Source organism: Lottia gigantea (genome assembly GCF_000327385.1).
Source record: "Lottia gigantea unplaced genomic scaffold LOTGIsca_35, whole genome shotgun sequence".
Taxonomy (NCBI): Eukaryota; Metazoa; Mollusca; class Gastropoda; family Lottiidae; genus Lottia; species Lottia gigantea.
In genome coordinates, this window is record NW_008709190.1 from 816,409 (window position 1) to 838,179 (window position 21,771).

The 21,771-nt window shown below is 32.2% G+C and overlaps 4 protein-coding genes across 4 annotated transcripts in view; 2 read left to right on the plus strand and 2 right to left on the minus strand.

Annotated features, from left to right (window-relative positions):
• The window catches only part of LOTGIDRAFT_216788 (hypothetical protein), a gene marked incomplete at its 5' end in the record, with an annotated part of 5,808 nt that extends 1,860 nt beyond the window's left edge, over window positions 1-3,948 (plus strand). The window contains one exon of the mRNA XM_009058664.1: window positions 24-3,948. Within this exon, the coding sequence (XP_009056912.1) occupies window positions 24-958 (935 nt within the window). The 3' untranslated portion in view covers window positions 959-3,948. The remainder of the gene's footprint in view (window positions 1-23) is intronic.
• A 70-nt stretch (window positions 3,949-4,018) lies between these two features.
• On the minus strand, window positions 4,019-8,549 carry LOTGIDRAFT_216792 (hypothetical protein; the record flags this gene model as incomplete). The annotated part of the gene is made up of 6 exons (XM_009058665.1): window positions 8,443-8,549; window positions 7,393-7,493; window positions 6,016-6,117; window positions 5,397-5,628; window positions 4,675-4,819; window positions 4,019-4,276 (listed from the first exon to the last, which is right to left on the minus strand). Exons 1-6 carry the CDS (start codon window positions 8,448-8,450, stop codon window positions 4,019-4,021), a joined length of 846 nt encoding a protein of 281 aa, XP_009056913.1. The 5' UTR covers window positions 8,451-8,549.
• A 366-nt stretch (window positions 8,550-8,915) lies between these two features.
• LOTGIDRAFT_233123 (hypothetical protein) lies at window positions 8,916-11,982 on the plus strand (the record flags this gene model as incomplete). Its single annotated transcript, XM_009058666.1, has 5 exons — window positions 8,916-8,940; window positions 9,566-9,717; window positions 10,408-10,474; window positions 10,807-10,899; window positions 11,840-11,982. The coding sequence occupies 5 exons, from the start codon at window positions 8,916-8,918 to the stop codon at window positions 11,902-11,904; spliced, it is 402 nt and encodes a 133-aa protein (XP_009056914.1). The 3' UTR covers window positions 11,905-11,982.
• Window positions 11,983-12,825: 843 nt separating this feature from the next.
• Window positions 12,826-20,636, minus strand: LOTGIDRAFT_216798 (hypothetical protein). The gene is made up of 11 exons (XM_009058667.1): window positions 20,557-20,636; window positions 18,101-18,235; window positions 17,520-17,615; window positions 17,148-17,240; window positions 16,590-16,676; window positions 16,144-16,230; window positions 15,828-15,899; window positions 15,349-15,456; window positions 14,675-14,854; window positions 13,952-14,146; window positions 12,826-13,521 (listed from the first exon to the last, which is right to left on the minus strand). Exons 2-11 carry the CDS (start codon window positions 18,200-18,202, stop codon window positions 13,432-13,434), a joined length of 1,110 nt encoding a protein of 369 aa, XP_009056915.1. The 5' UTR covers window positions 18,203-18,235; window positions 20,557-20,636; the 3' UTR covers window positions 12,826-13,431.
• Between the last annotated feature and the right edge of the window lie 1,135 nt (window positions 20,637-21,771).

The window sequence follows — 21,771 nt, forward strand, 5'->3', positions numbered from 1 at the left end:
AACAGGCATCGATTGTAAAACAGTTTGTCCCGATTACAAGTTTGGAAAATATTGTAATAAGTCTTGTAACTGTAAAGATCGACAAGAAGTCTGCAACAAAGTCACTGGAGAGTGTTCATCGGGATGTCTTGAGGGATATACGGGTATTGACTGTGTAGCAGTATGTCCCTTAGGAACTTACGGAAAGGGCTGTAAACCTTGCGGTCATTGTTCAGATATGTCTAGATGTGTAGCGCACGACGGCACTTGTCGGACTGATTGCGAGGTCGGATGGTCGAAACCGAAATGTGAAACCTGTTCAAAGGGGTTTTTTGGTGCCAGTTGTAAGAGATGTGGATCTTGTAAAAATGCTGATTCTTGTGACATTGTTAGTGGTACGTGTTCCAATGGCTGCTCTGAAGGTTGGTTTGGAGCCATGTGTCAAGATCGCTGTTTCCCAGGAACACATGGGGAAGATTGTAAATCTCGCTGTGGATTTTGTGCATTAGATGGTTTTTGTGATCCAAAAAATGGAAGCTGTCATGGCGGATGTCAAGATGGTTGGGAAGGTGATCGATGCTTGGAAAGAAGTGTTAAAATTTCCGAAACGCCTAATAACTCGACGGAAAGTTCTGTAAGGCTTTCTTGTGGAATGTGTTTGGCTTGGTGTAACAGTGTGAACGGTTCGTGTGTGGGAGGGTGTAAACAAGGTTGGAGTGGTGAAGACTGTTCAGTTTTAACATACCCGGTTTTATCAAATACAGACCATATGAAAACATCCTTCCTTCCTCTCAGTATTAGTGTTGGTATTTTAAGTGTTATTGTATTAATAGTATGTATTTTCGTTATTATCAAACTTATTCAAGCCTTCATACATAGAAATACAACTCAAGGAAAGTATATTGTTGACTACAATACAGATAGATCTAGTTTGGTAGTGGCCGGATCGGGCAATCAAGCTTTTGAAAATACGCTGTGATGAAAACATTTTCAAATAAGATGGACAAGAACATGGGTTTCAGATTCATTTAGAATGAGTAGGGGAACTGTTGACAATGATCATTTGACTTAAAAATAATATTACTTTATGCAGGAGGGGCATTATCTGGTGCCCTGTATCATATGAAAGGTGCAACCCGGTTTCCATTATCCAGCAATGCTTGTAAAGCAATGTAAAAACAAAAATTGAGAAAGAATAATTGTATTCGAGATTCCATACTCCATAAAATAGATCTAAAATTATAGAAATGTAAAGTAAAAAATAAACATGGCTATGTGCAAGACTTTTCAAAATCCTGGTTTATAAATGTTAATTGTTCAAAAATCAATTTTGTGGTCGTAGATTACAGACAAACAAAAAAGGGAAAGCAAATATAAATCATTGAAAAATCTTGCATATAGTATATATTAAAGTGGTTAACATTAGTAAATATTAGAAATAGAAATCCATTATAAAGGATTAGCACTAATAAAACAATGTATAGTATAAATGTTAGTCCATCTTGATCTCAAGTAATCTGAAGCATGTACTGGTTGTATTGCTTCACTGTGGATAAAGATGGAAATATTAAATTTTTATATGCATGTACATAAATTTTGTAACATATTGCAAAATTTTCTGACATGGCAAATCCAAAGTATGTACTGATTGTGCCTGGTGAAATAAAGACTTAAAGCAAATTGTGGTTTTAAATCCTAATGTTATTATTGACACATTGAGAAATTACAAGGTCTGTACAAAGCAAATTAGAAAAAAATGAACAAGGCTATTAGCCAAATTGAAAAGATAGCAATATTCTTCCAAATACATGTATAAAAATACTGTTTGAAAAATACTAGATACTGTGAAATTATTATTATTTGTGGGATATTAAACAACAATAATACTTATAAAATAGGGTTGGCCAGTGAAGCTAAATGAATTCATTGATACCTAGTGGAGTCATAGTTTTGAGTTCGTGGATCAGTTCAGTTCTACGTCTTTCCTTGGTGGTCGTATCTAGATCAGGGTCATGGTTTATGATTCTGATTAGATGGACAAAGGATCTGGGCCATGGCTGGGTTTATAAAAGTGTACTGACTACAATAATACTTGACTTTGTATTAAAATCCTTTAATTTATGTCCTCAAAAATATGTCTTTCAGAATGTATCTATTAAAATTGGCACCCACAAATATATATAATTTCACAGTAAGACTTGACTTCATATAGTGACTGTGTATAAGGCTGGGAGACTAAGACTAAACTCTACTATAGTGGCAAGATAACAAAATTAATACTAATAATAATCTTACTAATAAAGGTTTGATGCTCTTTACTTCTTTCCAAGACATTTATAGTAAGCTTACACCTAAAGCACAATAACTAGACAAAAATTAAGTCTAATATGAAAAGAGAATATCAAAAGATACAACCAAAACCACTTCTGATGGAAATTGGAAATAATGCTTATATTGAGGTTGATTGAAAAATGCAATTACATTATCTATGGGAGGTAACTCTAATAATGACTAATCTATAGCACTATAGTTGTAACAAAATATTTTTATACACATCAGGAATTATTCAAACCACAAAGAGTCCACTGTATTTTGAGGTGGTTTAGGTAGTAATAAACACAATATAGATATGGCTTATATACTTTCAATTACTATTTACTCTCACAAAAACACAATTGACTGTTCATGGTTACTATATTAAAGGGATAGTAAAGAGATTTTCTAAAATTTTTATGTGTATTGGGGACACTGATAGCATCAATTTTCACCATTCCATTTTTCAGTCAGAGGTATGTTCGGGCTATTTCATTAAAACTTACGTGTTTCATGACAACGTTAATCACGTAGGATCTTATGTGATAAAGCATATTTTGCCATTAGTGACATGATCATCAGACACTTATTTCTTGTGGAATTGCATAAACAGACGTCTGACTAAAAATTGGAATGATGCAAATATGCATATTTACACTTTAAAATTTTAGAAAACCTCTATATAATCCATTGAAATGTAACCAGATGTGCATACTTAGCAAACAATACAAATTGACTAATTAAAATGAATTGTTTAGGTTTTTTTGGTATATCAACTATAGATAGTGGTTACAGCTTTAACATCTATACAATATTTCTTAAGAGTTGGCCTAGTATTTAAAGTTGAAATTTGATTTTTGATAGTAATGAAAGTTTGATTATAATAATTTGATGTAAATGCCAAGAAAAAAGAAAGTGTAGAGAAAAAATCATATAAAATAAAAAAAAAAACAACAAATACAAAGCAAAAATGTCACTTCTATTAAGTATTCTAGATACCTACACTACTTTGATACATCATGTTCTGCGCCTTATTTAGTGCCAACTGAAATTTTTTCATCTTTCATTTTCTACCTAACCTTCTTTAGACCATTTAGCCTACATGTTTTGCTCCAAAGGTAAACATATCCCAAAGCATGACTTTGTCAATAGTACAAAGTAACAACTGTTATTCCCAATGCATTAAGTCAAATAATTTTTTGTGAACATAATAAATGGTGATGCTCATTATTTTAAAAGAATAGACAAAATTTCATAGGAAACATAATTTCATACTTATAAATCAATATTTGAGAGGACAACATAACTTTAAAAAAGGATATTAAGTTATTGTTATCTATAAAATTGTGCCCTGTTCTTCAGACAATATCTTATAACACACACGAACATAGACCACAACTATTTTGAGTCAATTCTTTGACTTAATAAACCGAATTTTTAAAAATGATACATGTTTCAACAAATCACATTAAAGCTATTTCTAAACCTTAAAATGTCATTTGAAGTCTTCGTTGAAATTTACAGCTTATTCGACTTATTTAGTCAAAGTAGAGATTGTTGTAAACTACTTTCGTGTGTGTTATTTTCATGTAAGAACCATATATGGTTTTGTTAATAATGATATTTGAAATAGAAAATATTATCCAGTAAACTTCTAAGAAAACTCTCCTGAGTGGTTTGGATATTATAAGACTAAATGTAAGACTAGAGGTGTGCAATTTAAGAATTACATCCTAGCAGCAGTGATGTAAGCAGTGCTTAGTTTCTTATGATATCCTCCAAAGGAATAAATGGTGACTTCGGTTTCATATTCACCAATTTGACAATCTGTGGTACCATTATAGCCCATCAATAAGCCAACAGTATAGGCAGCTATCTCGAACTCAGGACTGGTTCCCAAGAAACAGCTACACATTGGCTTAGCTTTTTCACCTTTATATGTAAACTGTAGGGCTATCAATCGTGGATATTCATCGTCTTTAACCTAAAAAAAGAAAACCATTGAATGAGCTGAAAATTTGTCAAAGAAGCTGATCATTGGAATGAACTAAGGGTGAAGGCATTGATATGCGAAAGAAACAACTATATTTTACAAGGATAACAACTTAGGTTCACATTTAAGCATCCTTTCTACCAGCTGGTCCTTGGCCAAACCTCTTATTGTCCCATCCGAACGCCTGGACACTTATTCCATGTCAACTAAGCTCAAGAGCCTTAGCTAATATTTCAACTATAGCAGTTAAGTCCACAGACAGAGGGATTGTTGTCTTCTAGGTGGCATACCTCAAAATCATTTAATATCTGTAATTAAACATGCATTCAGTTCATCAAATATATCAGCAATTCAACAATATATAAACATAATTTTCATCAAGCACTTACAGTTTCTCTTCTGAAGTAGCCATTGTAGTTAATATGGCCAGCTTTCTCTTGTAAATAAAATTGAATCCAATTATGTAGACCTATCATAGAATCTTCTCTACCTTCACCAACAAATACATGTTCAAAACTGCTTGAATCATTACCCCTACAATTTACAATTCTAATACATTAAGTATGAAAAATGGTTTGCACCCCCTAATTGTACCCCAAATCTATTTTAACAAATTCAAAAGCATGATTTTCATACACTTTTGCCTCAAAATATATGTCTGAATGCACCAAACCTGGTTAATATTTCTATATCGCTCAATAATTGATATATTGAGCACTATCATATAGGGGAAGGTTCATATCCGTTTGACGAATTATATTTTAGTCTCAGAAACAGGATTTTTTTTTACTACGCTAATCAGCAATAGTGTTCACAGCCCACCATTCAAATGCGAGCTTTCAAATCCATGTGTGTCCAGAATTACCTGTGTTTTAATGTTCAAATGACGACTTGTCTTTTCTTGAGACAAAGTCAGATATAGGAAAGACTTTTTTTAGATATTTTTGAAGGAATTATGCGAATTTTGTACATTTCAAGTTCTACTGAAGACTATTTACAAATATTCAGTATCAAAATCAATCCCTTTAAGAGTGAAAATATTTTGTTATTTAAGAAACAATATATATATATTTCTTGAGTAAAATAAATACATGAAGCAAAGTGAACATACCTGCAACCTCTCCTTCTAAACATCCTAAACCAGATGTCGTGCAATTTTTTTTTAAAGTCTCCAACATCACTGGATGCTTTACCCTTCTCTACTAAATATTGATGAGCTGTTTTCATAACATCTGTATCTAATATAGCATTTAAAAACTCATAATTTTCCTGTTTCTCTTCCCATGTGATATTTTCTTGTTCACTACAGTCCATTTCATAATTATCCAGTAAAGCTCTGAATGCTGGAAAATAACAGTAAAAATCAACTTTTTTTAAATGCTTTTGTTATACTATATCTTCATATCAAAACAAAAGCCTTACAAGTAAAATAGCAACTAAGTTTCAAACAAATAGCCGCCACTAATCTTATATGTAGGTCAATGTAGAAAACCTTTCAAGTATGGAAAATTACCATTTTAACTCTGTATTGCTGCGCATTTTCCAATGTAACTAGTTGATTCACTTAGTAAATAATAACCGAAAGTGATTTATGGCTTTCCTTCACTCTTTATCATAGATTGCTAACTGATTTTAATCACACATGAAATATTTGCCTAAGAAACAGGAAGTTTGGCTGATAAGATCAAGGACGCAGTATTGGAACTGTAAAATGACATATATACACTCACCTTTATAAGTTGGTCTGGAAAAAATATCTTCTTCATCTAAATTTTGTATCAAATTTTCTCTTGAAAAATCTCTGCTTGTATCTCTGGTAGATTTGACAAAGCCTTTAGATAGAAAAATATAACCAATCTAATATTTAAAGGGATAGATGCACTATTTTGTGGGGTTGATTTTAGTCTTAAATATATGTTAATAGTTATCAGATGTACTAGAAATGTACAAAAATCACATAATTCCTTTAAAAATACCTCAAACTAGGAATTTTTTACACTATTTCTATATATGTCCTTTCTATACACGAGTCCTCATTTTAACGTTCAAACGAAGGCTCACATTTTGACAGTGAACTGTGAACACTATTAGTGATTGGCTTAGCCAAAAAACTTCTGTTTCTGAGTATGAAAAAGAATGACACCTCTGTCCTTTTAAAAGCACCCTTTTGAAACAACTTTTATAATGTAGATTTAACAGTATAAATAATAAGGCTATTCTTCACGTTTATTCTATATTTCTGTCATGGGGAAGAATAATACATGTTCTGATTGTTAAAAGGCTACTTTCAAAGATTGACAATATATTGACACAATGATTCCAATATTAATGTGATAGCAATAATGAATGATCACTTTTCAGTTATAATCTGACCTCTCCTCTTTGAATCAACCCAAACCTTAGACCAAAACATATGTCTCTATTCCAGCCTCTGATAGTTATTTGGACGGATGTCAGCTGGTGTAAAGGCAGAAAAAAATAGGCCCTGTTAAATGGTGAAATTCCGCATCTCCGCAGACGCAGTGGTTTTAAAACAAATTAGACACCTCAGATCTGCAAAACTCAGATATATTTGGAAAATGAATATTTTTGTAGTTCAGTCATACTCTCTTACACCATTTATGTCATGTCTCCCGATCCATCAAAGTTTTTTTTAACGTAACTGATCTAGCATCAGCCATTTAAAACTGTGTGCACAGCCAAAAGTTCAAAGGTCATAGAGTCAAGTGATAATAATAAAACGAAAGTTACGGTGGTGCCCAACACTAATTTAGCATCATCTTAAAGGTAATTTAATATTATTATTATTTTCTGACTCTAATTCAGATGATAACTGTCAAACTCTCAATCAGAGACTGGAAAAGAGGAAGATGTTTTGGACATACCTAACCTGTTTACAAATTGACATTCTACAGGACATAAAATGACTTATGACCTTGGCCAGTGTTTCTATAGGAGTGTATCTTAAATCACACTGAACATTAACAATGTCAATATGAACAATAACTGCATATCAAAATGTAAATCATCAAAACAATCGAACTTTTAGGGCATGTTTTTTATATATAATAAGGAGACCAGATGATGCTATTTCCTGTCTGGCTTACCTTGTAATTCTATTTCATAATCTTTACCAGGATAACATTTATTTTCATCCATTTCCCATAATTTGGTTAAAATTTCAGATAATTCAGGATCTGGGTTATATCTGTGAATATAACAAAATAGAAATAAAGTAACATTCCATTGCAACATTGATATTCGTGTGAATGCTCCCCAAGAAAAAGTTGCCAAATAGAAAACTCCATGTTTGTAAATATACAGGATTTTACAAAGCCAATGGCTGAGCGTGGCCTATCGTTCTCAAAAATGTTTCCGGTCTTTTTGTTTTTTTTTTGGTTTTTTACCTATTCATTTTTTTTGTTTTCTTTTTTTTTAAATTAATTTTTTCATTTATTTTTGGTTTTTTTTACACTATTTATTTTTTGTCTATATTTTTCGTTAAATTTTTTTTATTTTCGTAATTTTTTTTTTTAATTTTCAAAAAAAAAAAAAAAAAATTAAAAACCACTGTGGCCCATCATTCTCATTCTCATAGTAAAATATCAAGTCCATGTGATGGAAAGATGTTTGGATTCGCCTTAAAGTCACAATTATTTACAGATTTTGACAAAACTTGGTGTAATTGTTTATTATCACTCAAGGATGAACCCCAAAAATAAGAAAAACATGAAGTATGAGTTATTGCCCTTGTTCTTGAAAAAGTGTTCAAGTTTAAGCTAGTAAACACACTAAATGGCACAATCCTTGAGGGATGAAACTTAGTGTGAATGTTTGTAATCACCCAAGGATGAACCCTATTGAAATTAGAAAAATTAAAAATCGAAACATATTAAGAATGAGTTATTGCCCTTGATCTTGAAAACGCGTTTAATTTTTAGCTTGCATATGAAATTACGAAGCCTTACAGTTATGTGGGCTATGAGGTTATCAAATTATATATCGATATGAATTTGAAAGTATCATTTTGAACAATAAGATCACAAAATTCGAAATTATTTGTTGTCCGACTCATTGAGCAAATTTACACAATACAAAGTATAACAAAGTACTACAAGCTACAAGTCAGGTAAATCTAAAACATACTTATTACTTACTCAGACATTATGGTTTCTATTGGAAAAATGCACTAAAAGATATCAAATATTGTGATATTCTTTGTCTACACTATTGCAAGTCGACTGAATTGATATACGTGAACTCGTTTACCCCGGCCCGGAATTAATGTAGTGTTTGATACCAAATGATTTAGAGTTGGATCTCTGTTACGGCTACGATTTTGGAATCAATCATACTTATTATGATTATGAATTTCATTCATTCAGTTAGGCTATAGAATAAATATTCAAATTAATACATCGCAAAACTAAATTATTTGAAGAGAACTCAAATAGATGTCCGGTACCTTTAACGTCAACCATTGACATACATATCGTGATGCCTATTATTCAGAAACAAACAGGCATGGGCGTGACCTAAAACCATATGCCCAAGGCATCATAATTTTTATGACATCTATAAACCATTAGGCTCGATGTATTTTTTTGAATTTCAGTAATGCATGAATGAAATGATTGGAAATGCAGAGCAGCTAGGTAAAGTTATAAAGAGTGTCTTTTATGATAAAATATATCATTGGTGAATAATGCCTAATTTGCATGATTATTAATGCCATACCCACATTACCATAACGAACAACATTCCATATGGTAAGAATAATGTGCCCTCATTACTTCCTTCCCTAATGTATAAAACACTACCCATAAATTCTACCTTCTTAAACTTGGACAATGATTAAGCTTACCTTATCTGGTGTCAGGGATTCTGTTGTACAGTTTTAACACCAGCTAAGTCCATTGATGGACAAAGACTCATTTTTACCAAGTTTTAAAATTCTAACATTTTGGTCATTCTAGAGGTCGTCAGCCCCGTTGTTGCCAGGAATGAATTGGTGCTGGAGCTCAGATTTTGTACTTTTGAAAACCCAGATAACTCACTTCTGACAATTTTGAGGTGCCAAAAAAGTATCAAATCTATATCTTTTTTATTTTGTACAAAGACATGAATCAACCTCTGATGAACTGAGGAAGGTTTTGCTGAGTCTTAATTCTTACTTGCTGGAGTCCAGCCGCCACATACCCCACCCTAATGACAGGACTGGAGGTAGTACACCTTCAAAGGTGATAAAGATAGTCATTGGTGTTTAAATTTGTTCTTCAGAGAATGCTGTTTGGTTGTTATGTGTTGCAGCTTTATGGGGTGGAACTAATCCATTCATAAGACAAGGCAGTAAAGGAATTGAAAATATTAAAAAAGATAATGCCATCAAACAATTTTTATATGAACTTGTATTTTTATTTACAAACTTGAAGGTAAGAAAATGAATTTGAAATGAACAATATAATATTTGATCTGTTATCAGTGGGCTATTTGTTACAATCTAAAATCACCATACTCTAAAGTGATGAATTGTTTTAGTTTGTTTGGTTTATATGGATAGGTAAAAGGTGTCTTCTTGCATTTAAATTAATTTCTTTTTTAATTTTTAAAACAATAAGCCCAGAGTTGACCTTGAAAGACTATAATGAAGGTCATATTTGTAATCAATATTTATTTGAGTCCTCTTTCAATATAGCCTATGATTCATTTTTATACACCCACATCTCTCTATGTGGACGTGTATTGTTGGCACCCCTGTCCATCCGTCCATAGGTCCGCCCATTGGTCCATCCGTCAAAATGTGCTTGTAAACGCTCTAAAAGCTAGATTTTTTGATGGAATCAAATGAAATTCAGTATGTGTATACATATTCATAAAACGAAGATCAAGTTCGAATTTGAGCTATTTTCGACCGTTAGAAGCAGAATTATTGCCCTTGCCCATAATCTTGAATATGCTATTACTCTCTTAGTTTTCAACCGAATTTGATGAAACTTAAAATGGATGTTTCATTTTTAACATGCGCATGCCGTGAAGGGCGTATATGGGTGTGGTCTACTATCTTACAGTATTCGATTTATTCTTTTGGTTTCAGTATTTGAACTTTCTGTTGTTTCTTTCAGTATTTGATACCTTTTGTATTAAATCAGTGTGGTTCAATATTATTTTATATAACATTATCATCAGCAGGTGTGTATTGTTTATTGTTAAATTAAAGTTTATTTTTTGTTGTTTTGTGCTCTTAAAAGTCAATCCTTAAACAAATACATTGCCAATTATTTATCTCATGAAAATTCCACAATACAAAATTGAAATGTGTAACTTCAAATGATACACCAGCCTAAAGAGTTACTGTTAAGAATCTAGAGTGCAGCATACAGGTTCCAGAAAGCACAACAAGTAAATTGCTTAAGAGTTGTGACCAAGATGTTTTCTTTATCATTCGAAATGCATATACTAATACCTTTAAGAAGCAGGATCTTTTTATCAACACAGTATTCCTTGTATAAATTTTATTACAGATTTATCATTAGCGGTACCTATTACAAATTCTTTAACATTTATATTTACAAGTATATCAGGCAAATTATTAGGTGAACATATAGGATCTAAAGGTAAATTATGTTTGATCTGTAGATCTTTAACTTGATTTTTTTGATTTCCAGTCTGATGCCATTATTTCCAAACTAAGCCCCCCATTCGTCATACTTCCTCAAGACTATGGTAATAAAGTGAGAAAATTACGTATTCATAAAGCTAAATAAATCAAATTGCCTCTGTTTTGGTGGTAAAATTTCAGCCAATCAGAACAAATCACTCATTATGAAGTTTTGTTTGCGAACGTAAAAACGAAAGCAGCGTGCCATTACATATTTTGATTAATATGGACGGTACAGAATTAATGAAGATTTTCGTTAAAGAATATTTACTGAAAGACTGTGTTCTTCAACAGGCAGCTGCGATGTTGTATCTTGTTTACATGACCTCATTTCTGTTTTACCGATTTAATTGGTCAGATTCAAATAGTACCAATCTCATTTTCACACCCACTAAATGAAGTGTAGTGGGCTTAGTTTAATACAGGTTAATAAGACCATGTCAAAACCTGTATTCGTGATATGATGGTCTGATGCTTTTCTGAAGCAATGCAATTGCAAACATACAATACTAAGTACTCTGATTGCTTTAAATGATGTAAATATAGCGGTGTTAAATTAAAAAAATTTAGGTAAGGAACTTTGCAGGCTACAAGGGTTTATTGCCAATGGTGCACAATGAGACTGAGCTTAACAATTGAAGTTTCCCTTAAGTAAATGATATAGTATTGCAGCACTAATAACTAAAGAAAGCCTACAAATCAAGCAAAAAATATTATAATTAGGAAATGATGTTTTTCATATCTTATGCATTTAAATATAAACACATGCTGTTGACTTATATTTTGGAGAGAATAAGTTGTATTCTTATTTATTGTATCTGGAAATATAATGGATTGCATTTGCTTTATGTTTTGGATCAATCCCAGCCCAGTAACCCTGTGTTTTATTGTTTCAGAAACATATATTGGTATGGTAATGGTAATAATAGGTGTTTCTTTGTGTGTCATTAGTAAACTCTAAAGTTAACTAAAACATTGTGATTATTGTGTTATATTGTTAAATGAAGCAATGAAATGAAATAAAGATATTATGAAATCCAGTATTAATATTTTGTTTTCTTCTCCACCTTTTTGGAGCCGCGGTGCCTCAGTGAGTGAGACACTTGCTCGCTAACCTGAAGGTCCAGGGTACAATCCCGGCATAGGTCGAGATAATACTTTGGATTTTTCGACCCGGTTTCCGCCTGTCAGTGATGCAGGTAAGATGGGCTGACATGGAAAAAGCGCCTAGTTGTTAGGATGGGACAATAAACCTCCCTGTGTGCTACTGTCCTGGCAAAATTTCCCTCATTGCACCCTGCGTGGCATTGCCCGTCTTCATTAGACCACATGGTGCAGAAAAGTAGGACGTAAAACTCCATATCATTTTTTCATTTCTCCACCTTTTTTTTAGGTCTTTGGTAAGAGCTTATTTAAATATTTCTAAACTGTGCGGAAACCTGGAACATGCACAGCTTGTCGCAACCTGGCTCAATTTTCATGTTTCTATCTTCATTGATCAAGGAAAAACATTAAAAAGTTTATTGAGGACCTCAAAAAATGAATCAAAAAATTGACACAAAATAAAGGAATTGGATTGAGTCTAAATATTTCTCTTTACTAACTGATGGAGCTCAATTTTAATAACTGTATAGGCATCAGGCCACATATTCTTGAAACAATCTTAGATGTCCTACAATCAATGTTAGATGATAAGTACCTAGGACATCCTAGCCCTAAGGGCGTTTTGAGAATACGTGGCCAGATTTCACACATTATTTTTGAAAATAGATATATAAACTGAATTTGAGCTCGATCAGCTTGTAATTCTATATTAATTCAGCTATATCTAAGCTTATTCAACCCTTAAGATGATTTCACTGGATTCTAGATAGAGACTGGTAAAAACAACATGGTTTATTATCAATGAATTTTTGACAGATGATCAGTGATTTTACTACATATAAATTTTCCCTATAACATGATAAAGAAACAAAATATATACAGAAAAGCAACACAGTATTGTTTTAGCTTAAACATATAATACTACTAGGACACATCTATTGCCCACTGAGAAACTTAAAAGGAACAGGTTCACTATTTTCGAGGGTTGATCTGGGTCTTGAATGTATGAAGGCTTTATTAGACATCAGAATTACTAAAAATTAATGTGCAAAAGTCGCATAATTCCTTCAAAAAAGCTGTGATCACGGTTAATGATAAGCTTAGATAAATATTCCTGTTTCTGATAATAAAGGACCGATTGGTCAAACAGATAGTGAACCTGTCCTTAAACATAACCTATTTGTTTCTTGGTCCACAAAAAAAGTATGTTAAATTACAAAATGATACCTTAATTTCATTTGAACATTTTGTGAAGGCAACAACTATGCAAAATACAGTTCCATACATAATTATAGGTTGTTTACCAGTAGCTATGTTAAAGCACTTTGAAAGTCATGTTGCAATAAGCGATATTATTTATTTACAAGGTTTGATAATTTTCACTTTATCTCTTTGTTGATGGCTTGAATTCTTCGAAACAGGAACGTAAGAAAATATGTGGCTTCATTTTTTGAGGATCATAGCCTTCATGTCCCTGAAATTAAAAAAAATTCATCCCGAAAACATTTTCAAAAAACACTATGACCAAAGACATTCTGATATTGATTCACTTTTTGTAAGTTCTCTGTGTGGGCCAAGACTGTAACCTTCTTGATTCTTCTTAAAGGAATTGAGGATTTCTCTAAACTATGTATGTGTATTGGGGACAATGACATCACTATCGCAAAATCTGCTAACATTATATAAGGCCCTTTGTGATCGTGATGTCCATAAAGTTTCAGTAGAATTACGTCAACCACTGACGCCCAATTGAAAATTAAAATGGTGCAATTCGATGTTTACAGTGTCCCAGATACACATAAAAATTCAATAAATCTCTTTACAATTTAAGATATTAAACAAAGCAAATTTCTGCTTAATATTTCATAGCTATCTGCATGGCAAAAGAATGCTCATTTTCTTACCTTTGACCAATCATAGCTGGTAGCGTAAGCAAAGATATTTCCTTGTGCATTAAAATTACAGCATGTAATAGGTTGATCAAATAATTCTGAAGACTTCAGTTTGGTTCTAGCATCTTTATCCCAGAAACTAAATCTACCATCTGAACCTACTGTAGCTAAAGTACCATGAACTGGATGGAATGCTATGTCGTTAACCTGTAATATTTCATCAGACATAATACAGATTCACTTTATAATAATAGAGGATTTATTGAACTTTGAACATTTCCTGCTATATAGCTTATTCATTAACTTAAAGAAAAAAAGCATTCAGTACAACATATGGTTGTATCTGTACCTCAAATTGAAGTAGAAACAGCTCAATAACACCATGTTTTACATACAGTTGTAGACAATATATTTCAGGCTTTCCATTGGGTTGTTCACACATTCCATATAGATCTGACAACATTCTGCTTTAATTCAAGTTTAACTTGATGGTGTTTATCATCATTATGTGGCTTACAATATAAGTCAAAGTTCAATAATGAATATTGCTGAATTTCTTAAAAGTGATGGTTTTTACATAGCTGTTGATTGGCTGAAGGTTGAATTTGTAAATACGCATCCCCTACAGATGTCCTTTGATCACAGAATTAGTGAATTAAGCCAGGGTGTATTTGGAATGAAATATCTGTATTGAAACAGATTGTGATGAACAGTTACTTGTTTTAAGTAGCTTACCGCATAAATATCCTGCATACTGCCTGATGCACCGTTAGACCTATGACATTTAAAGGTAAAATTATCTTTAGGGTTGGTAGGATTAACATATTGAATACCAGCACGGCCCTCAATACTTCCTAGAGCAAATCCTGTTGGTGTGTTGGTCTTCTTATCCATAAATATACTAATACAACGAGACTGAAAATACAAGATACTGATACTTACTGATACTTAAACTTCTGACTTTTTCATATGGTATTTACCACTTCCTTTCAATCTGTTTTATTTCTTGTTCAAAGACTGAATTCAACTATTTAAAACTGTACCATATTGTCACAGTTTAGTGGTGTCAGATGATCTTAATGTCATCTTTAGGATAGTTATCATTTATTGCTTATTAAACAATTTTGACACCCTTGTTAACCCCATAAACTCGAATACATTAAATATAATTGTTCCACACGTCTTCAACCAATTTTCATGAAACTTGATACGTAGCTATATGATCGAAAAAAATGCATCACTGACAGGGGAAACCCAGGTTGAAAAATTATTAGATTGAAGTCAGATAGTAAAATCTGGAATGGAAATCGCTTTTGATTTCCTTCTCTATCTTTCCTTATTCTCTCCAAATTCAACTGAACTGTAGAAATTGCAAAGTTTGACATGTGGATAATAACCTCAAAGCTTACCTGATACTTTAGCTGGGATTCTACACGTTTAAATTCTCGTGGTTGATTTTCTAACTGATAAATAATGATTCCTCTATTAGACGTTCCAACTACTGCCATTGGATATTTCTAAAGAAATCAAATTGTCATAAACTTTGAAACCTTCATAAACCCCACAATAATACAAAGAAACGCTGGATTGTTTGACATAATCACAGTCAATTTCATACAAGACATACATGGTGGTGCTTGTTTGTTAAGTTCCAAACAGGTTCTGTCTGTTCCAATTCCGCCCCCAATCGAAAGGCATGAAAGTGGATATGTCTGAATTCTGTTCCAACTTGTTTTATTGAATGTTCTGTTGATTCTACAAATTCTGAAAGTGAAGATTTCACCAATCTTAAGACAATACTGTATAACAATACCAGCTTTAGAAGAAATTAATTGTTGGAGGGAGTATTGTTTGAAGAGATCTTTTAGCAAGAATGGGTATTACTTACAACATCAGCACAATAAACTTTCTCTGGTAGTTGAATTGACAAGATAGGATTAGGTGATCTAGTGTCCCAAAACTGAAAATGAAATTTACATAGGTTCCTTTCAAACCAGCTTGAAGTAAGAAAATTTCAAAAAAAAATAAACGAAAAGCACCCAATGTTTAAAAAACTGCTCGTGGATAATTCCCTTGTGGATTATATATATACATTAATTAACTATGTGATAGAAAACTAAATGTTATACAACGTTTTCAATACACATTAAGAGCAACAACTCTTTTCTTTCAAAAATTCAAATAGATATAAAAAGATGTGGTACCTTTAATGTTTTATCCCAGCTACCAGTCATTAAACAACTGTAATTTTGTGCTTTAATCCAATGTACAGTCTTGATAGGAGCATCATGCTGAAAATATAAAAAAAGAAAACAGAAACTAAATACATTCAAAACACAACAAAACAGACTGAAACCTTAAAAAATCAACTTTGTTTTCACTACAAATTCAAAAATTGACAAAAATTGTTATTCAAACGATGCCCCCTTAGCAATTAATAATTGGACTGTGGTTCACCATATCAAAACAAGATGGCCTGCACATACTTCATTAATATTCTTAAATTTCTGTATTTACATAAGAAATTGTAAAAATGACGACATGCGGGAGAAACATGTTAATTCGCTTCAATAGTTTTGGATGTGTGCCAGAGAAAATGAAAATTTTGAGGACTGATAAAAATACATGTATTAGAAAACTAATCAATTACCACTGCTACTTGCATAAACTGGTTACTACTTAAATCCCACATTTTAGCTGTTTTATCACAAGAGGCTGTGAAGACTTTTGTTCCGTCCTGAAATATAAATGAAAATTTTATAGAGAAGACTCTCAAATCATGTTAGACGTTTTCTCATCTTTTGCTTTGATATGATACCATGTTTATTATATTACTTTTGTGAACCTGAATTTCAGGTTAGACACTTGCTCCAATTGAGATAGGTTCAGTGATGCTGGTAAGCAGGGCTGACATAGAAAAAAGCATCTAGTCGTTGGGACAATAAACAGAGGCCCTGTGTACTACAGAGTGCGCATGTTAATGATCCCTCGACAGTTGTAAATCGAAAAAGAGCAGACTAATGCGGCTAATTGCACCCTGCATGGTGTTGCCATTTTCATTAACCATCATGGTGCAGAAAAATAGGTCGTAAATCACCATTCATTTCATTCCATTTTGGACTGTTCACTTGCTAAAGATTGCAGCAAATGGTAACAATGTTACACTACCATGCAGTTAAAATTATTTTGTTTTTGTATCATTACTTACATCACTCCAATCAACCCCTAATACAGGTCCAGTATGTGACTGTTGAGCTTTTGGTACAGTTTGTCCATTTTGTTGAATTTCCCAACAACGTACCTAAAAAATACATTTTAAAATAGGATTTATGCAACATATGCATTTTAAAAGACAATTTTAAATAAGGAATGATCCCTGCCCCCTTTTTAAAGAAATAATTATTGGTAAATAATGGAGAAATAATATTGTTAAAATGTACAAATTCATCTGTTTCATTTTACACATTTTGTTTGAATAGGTATGGCTAAAACACCCTATGTGCTTGAATTTTGAGAGTTGCTTTATTCTTCACTTTGATAATTTGATTGAAGAAAAGTACATATTATGTACTGTACTTACATTGTTATCCCAACTACCAGCGATAAGGAAAGTTGAAGGCAAAGTACCAGGACTAAATTTTAAACAACTAACACTATCATCTGGGGGAGATGTAACCTGAAAATACAAATGTTACTTCATTGTTATAATTTTGCTGATCTTATCTAGCCTATGATAAGGCCTGAACAATTGCATTATCTCTTTGAAAGATTAAGTGAGTTTGTTTTCATCTAATGAGTTGAGATGGACATCAGGGGTCCTGTTTAAGAAAAAATCTCACAATCAATTTTGTTGTAGGTTTGCTATTTTTTGTAAAACAAGTATTAATTTAGATTATTAACTTTAAAGAATATACTCTGAATAACTCATGCAGTGTTAAGCAATTTAGAGCTTTAATGCAACTGAAAACAGTGAGGAATATATAATTACATTGAAACAATTCTTTAAATACACAAAATAATAAAATTTATTTCATGAATTTGTCATGGGGATGTTAATTTGTGGATTCCAATTTTTATAGTTGCCAAAATTCTTTTAAATACTACATGTATGGAACAATAAAAAAATTGGAGCTTCCAGGAATAATAATGATATCATACTACCTCAAAGTCCTTCATTGGGTTTAGATTCTTTGGAGTTTGAGCTGTAGATTGTCCAAAAACAGTAGGAGTTCCAAAAGAAGAAGTTCCTCCAAATATACTCATTATGTATTATGTTATTATCTTGAAACAAATTGTCTGCAAAAAATAGAAATATGTTCAATAGCTTTTGGTGAGTAACTAATTGTGTAAGATTATCAAATACCAGATCCTACTTCAAACTAAAAAACAAGTCAGAATTAATTAAGGGTTGAATTTTTAAAAAAAAAGAATTACTACTAGATCTTCATCACAAATGATTAATTAATGAGATCAATAAAACGACGTTATCAAGAGCTGAAAATTGAGGCAGTGAAGAGCCAGTCAGGTTATTAGAGTGATTGCAAAAGGTTTTCTTGTCTGTCAATGATATCATTTGTTCTAATCCAATTAAATTTCAGTCAGATGTAGCTAAATGTTGCAAGGGCACAAAGATTAATCATTAGAAATTATTAAAGGAATTCTATCTCTTAGATTAGAAGGGAGGTTGGACCCAGGATCCATAAAGCAGAATTTTTTTCTGACCCAACTGAACCGAAAATCATATATTATAGATCAGAATGGATGCTGAACAAGTCAAGAAGAGGCAGATATTTCGGATGATAAAAGTTAGCTATGTAGTCTACTAGTCGGTAGACATGTAAAACCCCTGTAACTGCACAAAAATTCTTGACATCGTATATGGCACAAATTCGAAATTATCTTAAGTCCTCAAGTACTAACAGTATTGAGACAAATGTTCTTTGGCTATCTAGACACTTACAGTTCCTCTTGCAATAAGCTTACTTGTTTATAGAGGGCGCCCGAAAAGAGACTGAAACGTACAAAACCCAGATTTAAATGATTAAAATATAAATTTTTTTGAAACGACATGATTTTAATTTCATTTGTGTCAAATTATCTATTGGACAAGTAAAACAGATTTTGAAAAGAAAAATTGTCGGATGTTTCAGAAATTTGCAATTCAAAAGAAAATTTACTTCGATGCTAAAATCAAGTCACCAGTGTTCCGTTTTTTGAAGAAACCAAAATGTCAGCCCTCGCAGAGTCCCTCGTGGAAAAAACTCTGGAAGAATTTTATACTGTTACGAAGAAACCAGAAGAATTTCTTAAGTAAAATTAATCATATCTTGATTATTCCTACTTATTTTCTAATCTCCAGGAAAAGATTACTTATTGATATTGATTGTATCAGGTTTTAGCCAAAGACCAGACCATCAACATTCTGTTTTATCATACCGTTTTAGCAGATCGTTTTGACCGGATACCTCTTTCACTACTCTCTGACTACAATGATTTCTGAATCGAATTTTGGCACTTGTGAACAAATTAAAATATCAACTACAAAAAACTACTCATAGTCTTACATTGACATTGTTGATGAAAATGTTAACCATGGCATTATTGGAAAAGTTATTTTTTGTAAACATGATTTTACAGAATGGAGATAAGTGTGTCTATTTTAAATGTAAAATCACTGAACCATATTTTTATGGCTCCGCAGATATTCTATGACCAATTTTATGTTGAATATTGATGAAATGTAAGAAAAAATTAAATTCAAAGCTCAATGTAGTTAGATAGTAGGCCTAAAGCCAAAGCATTAGTCTTGTGACTGGTAATAGTTTCATCAACTGACATAACAAAAAACTGAGCACATTATCGCAGACAGTTTAACTATGTTTCACTTATTTTTACAGTATTCAGACCAAGTTAGCCAATAAATTAAAGAGGTCTACCAAACAGCTGTATGATTTGAATTCATCATGTCAAGAGAATGGAGAAAAACCATCACAAGCCTTGCCAGAACTCATTACTGACGATTTTGATGAGGAGCAAATTTGGCAAGAACTAGAACTTTATAATGATCCACATATCGTACAGTTATTAACTAATGTTTCACAGCTTGTAGCTAGTAAAAACTCTATACAGTTTAAAACAAAAAAGAAAAAAACTAAGAAACTTGACATTGGGGGGAATGACATTGTGGATTCAGAGCTTGAATCAGAAATAGATTTGGAAGAAAATTCAGATGAAAGTGAATTGGATAATGAAATATCTAAATATAAATCACAGTTAGATAAAGGCGACCAGTCAGATTCGGAAGATGAAAATGACTTTGATTTTGATGCTGTGGAAGCAGGTGATGCAGATGAAAATATTCTTAAACCAGACAAGAAAGTCAATGAGCCTTCCAAATCCAAGTCAGCTCAAAAATCTAAACCCAGCATTGTGGATGATAACTTCTTTAAGTTATCCCAATTAGAAACATTTTTAACAGAGCAGGAGAATCGTGATGAAAGACAGAGAAAGAGAGAGGAAGGTGAAGATGTAAAAGATGATGATGAAGAAGAAGAAGATATAGATTTATTTCAAGATATAACTGATGATGAGGTTGGTTTACATTTCGTTCTACCTACCTTACACCTGAAATCTATAAATTTGATCCTGATTACTTGAAGAAGAAAATTTTATGTGAACTTTATACAGTGTGTTTTTGATTTTGCATCTAAAAGTGTTAACAATTAGCTGACATTTCAAAAATTTTTTATTCACAAAATATTTGATATACATTTTTCAACAACCATCCACAATTCTGACATGTGATAAAATTCCAGTTACATTAATATTCATTGTGAATTAGCACATTCTTGACATTTTTCGTGGTTTTTTATCTTTTGTCATCAATGAATAGAATTGTTTTTTTTTTTTTGGTAACATGCTGAATAACAGAATAAAATGGAAATTAAAAGGGACTCATTCAGAGTCATTTCTGTGATAAAGTTTGAGCAATATATATCATCATTGTCAATTTGCTGTATTTGCCAGACTAAGATTTTGATCTTAAAAACAATTTTGAAATATCTAAATTGTGTGGATTTTTGATTGCTTGTATCCATGATGAAAATCTCTAACATGCATCAGATCCTAGTCTAGCAATGAAAATCTCAAACCAACCTGATATAACTATAACTACTATGACTGTCAGCATATAATAATCTTGTTTACTAATTTTGTGATTTACAGGGTGAGGATGCTAGGAATGCTATGTATTCAGAATTCTTTGATGATGCTGACCTGCCAGAAAGTAGAGAGAAAAATGTCAGGTTTAAAGATCAAGAGGAAAGGTCAGTTAGAAACTTTATTTATATATATATTTATTGGACCTGTGTATTGTATTCTTAATTGTAGTCTTGTAGTCATGATAGATGTATAATCACTAATCTGATATGATACTGGATTAGACCTAGGGACATAATGGTCTTTTTCTGTAACCAAACAAGTTCTTATAAATATTATTCTGTGGATTTTAGTCAGAATTTGGAAGAAGATCAAGAAGCTGAGGAAGATGTGAAAGAGGATGAAGACGATGGGGAAGAGGAAAATGAGGATGATGAAGAGGAAAATGAAGATGATGAAGACGGGGAAGAGGAAAATGAGGATGATGGAAAAGATGGGGAAGAGGATGAAGAAGAAGAGGAAGATGGTGAAGAAAATGATTTTAATGAATTAATGAAAACTAAAGATCAGAATAGATTATTAAGAGAAGATGAAAGTGAAGGAGAAGACATTAATGAAGTTCTAGGAGGTGGTAGAAAAGAAGAAACAAAGTCATCTTTTGAGATGCGTCAAGA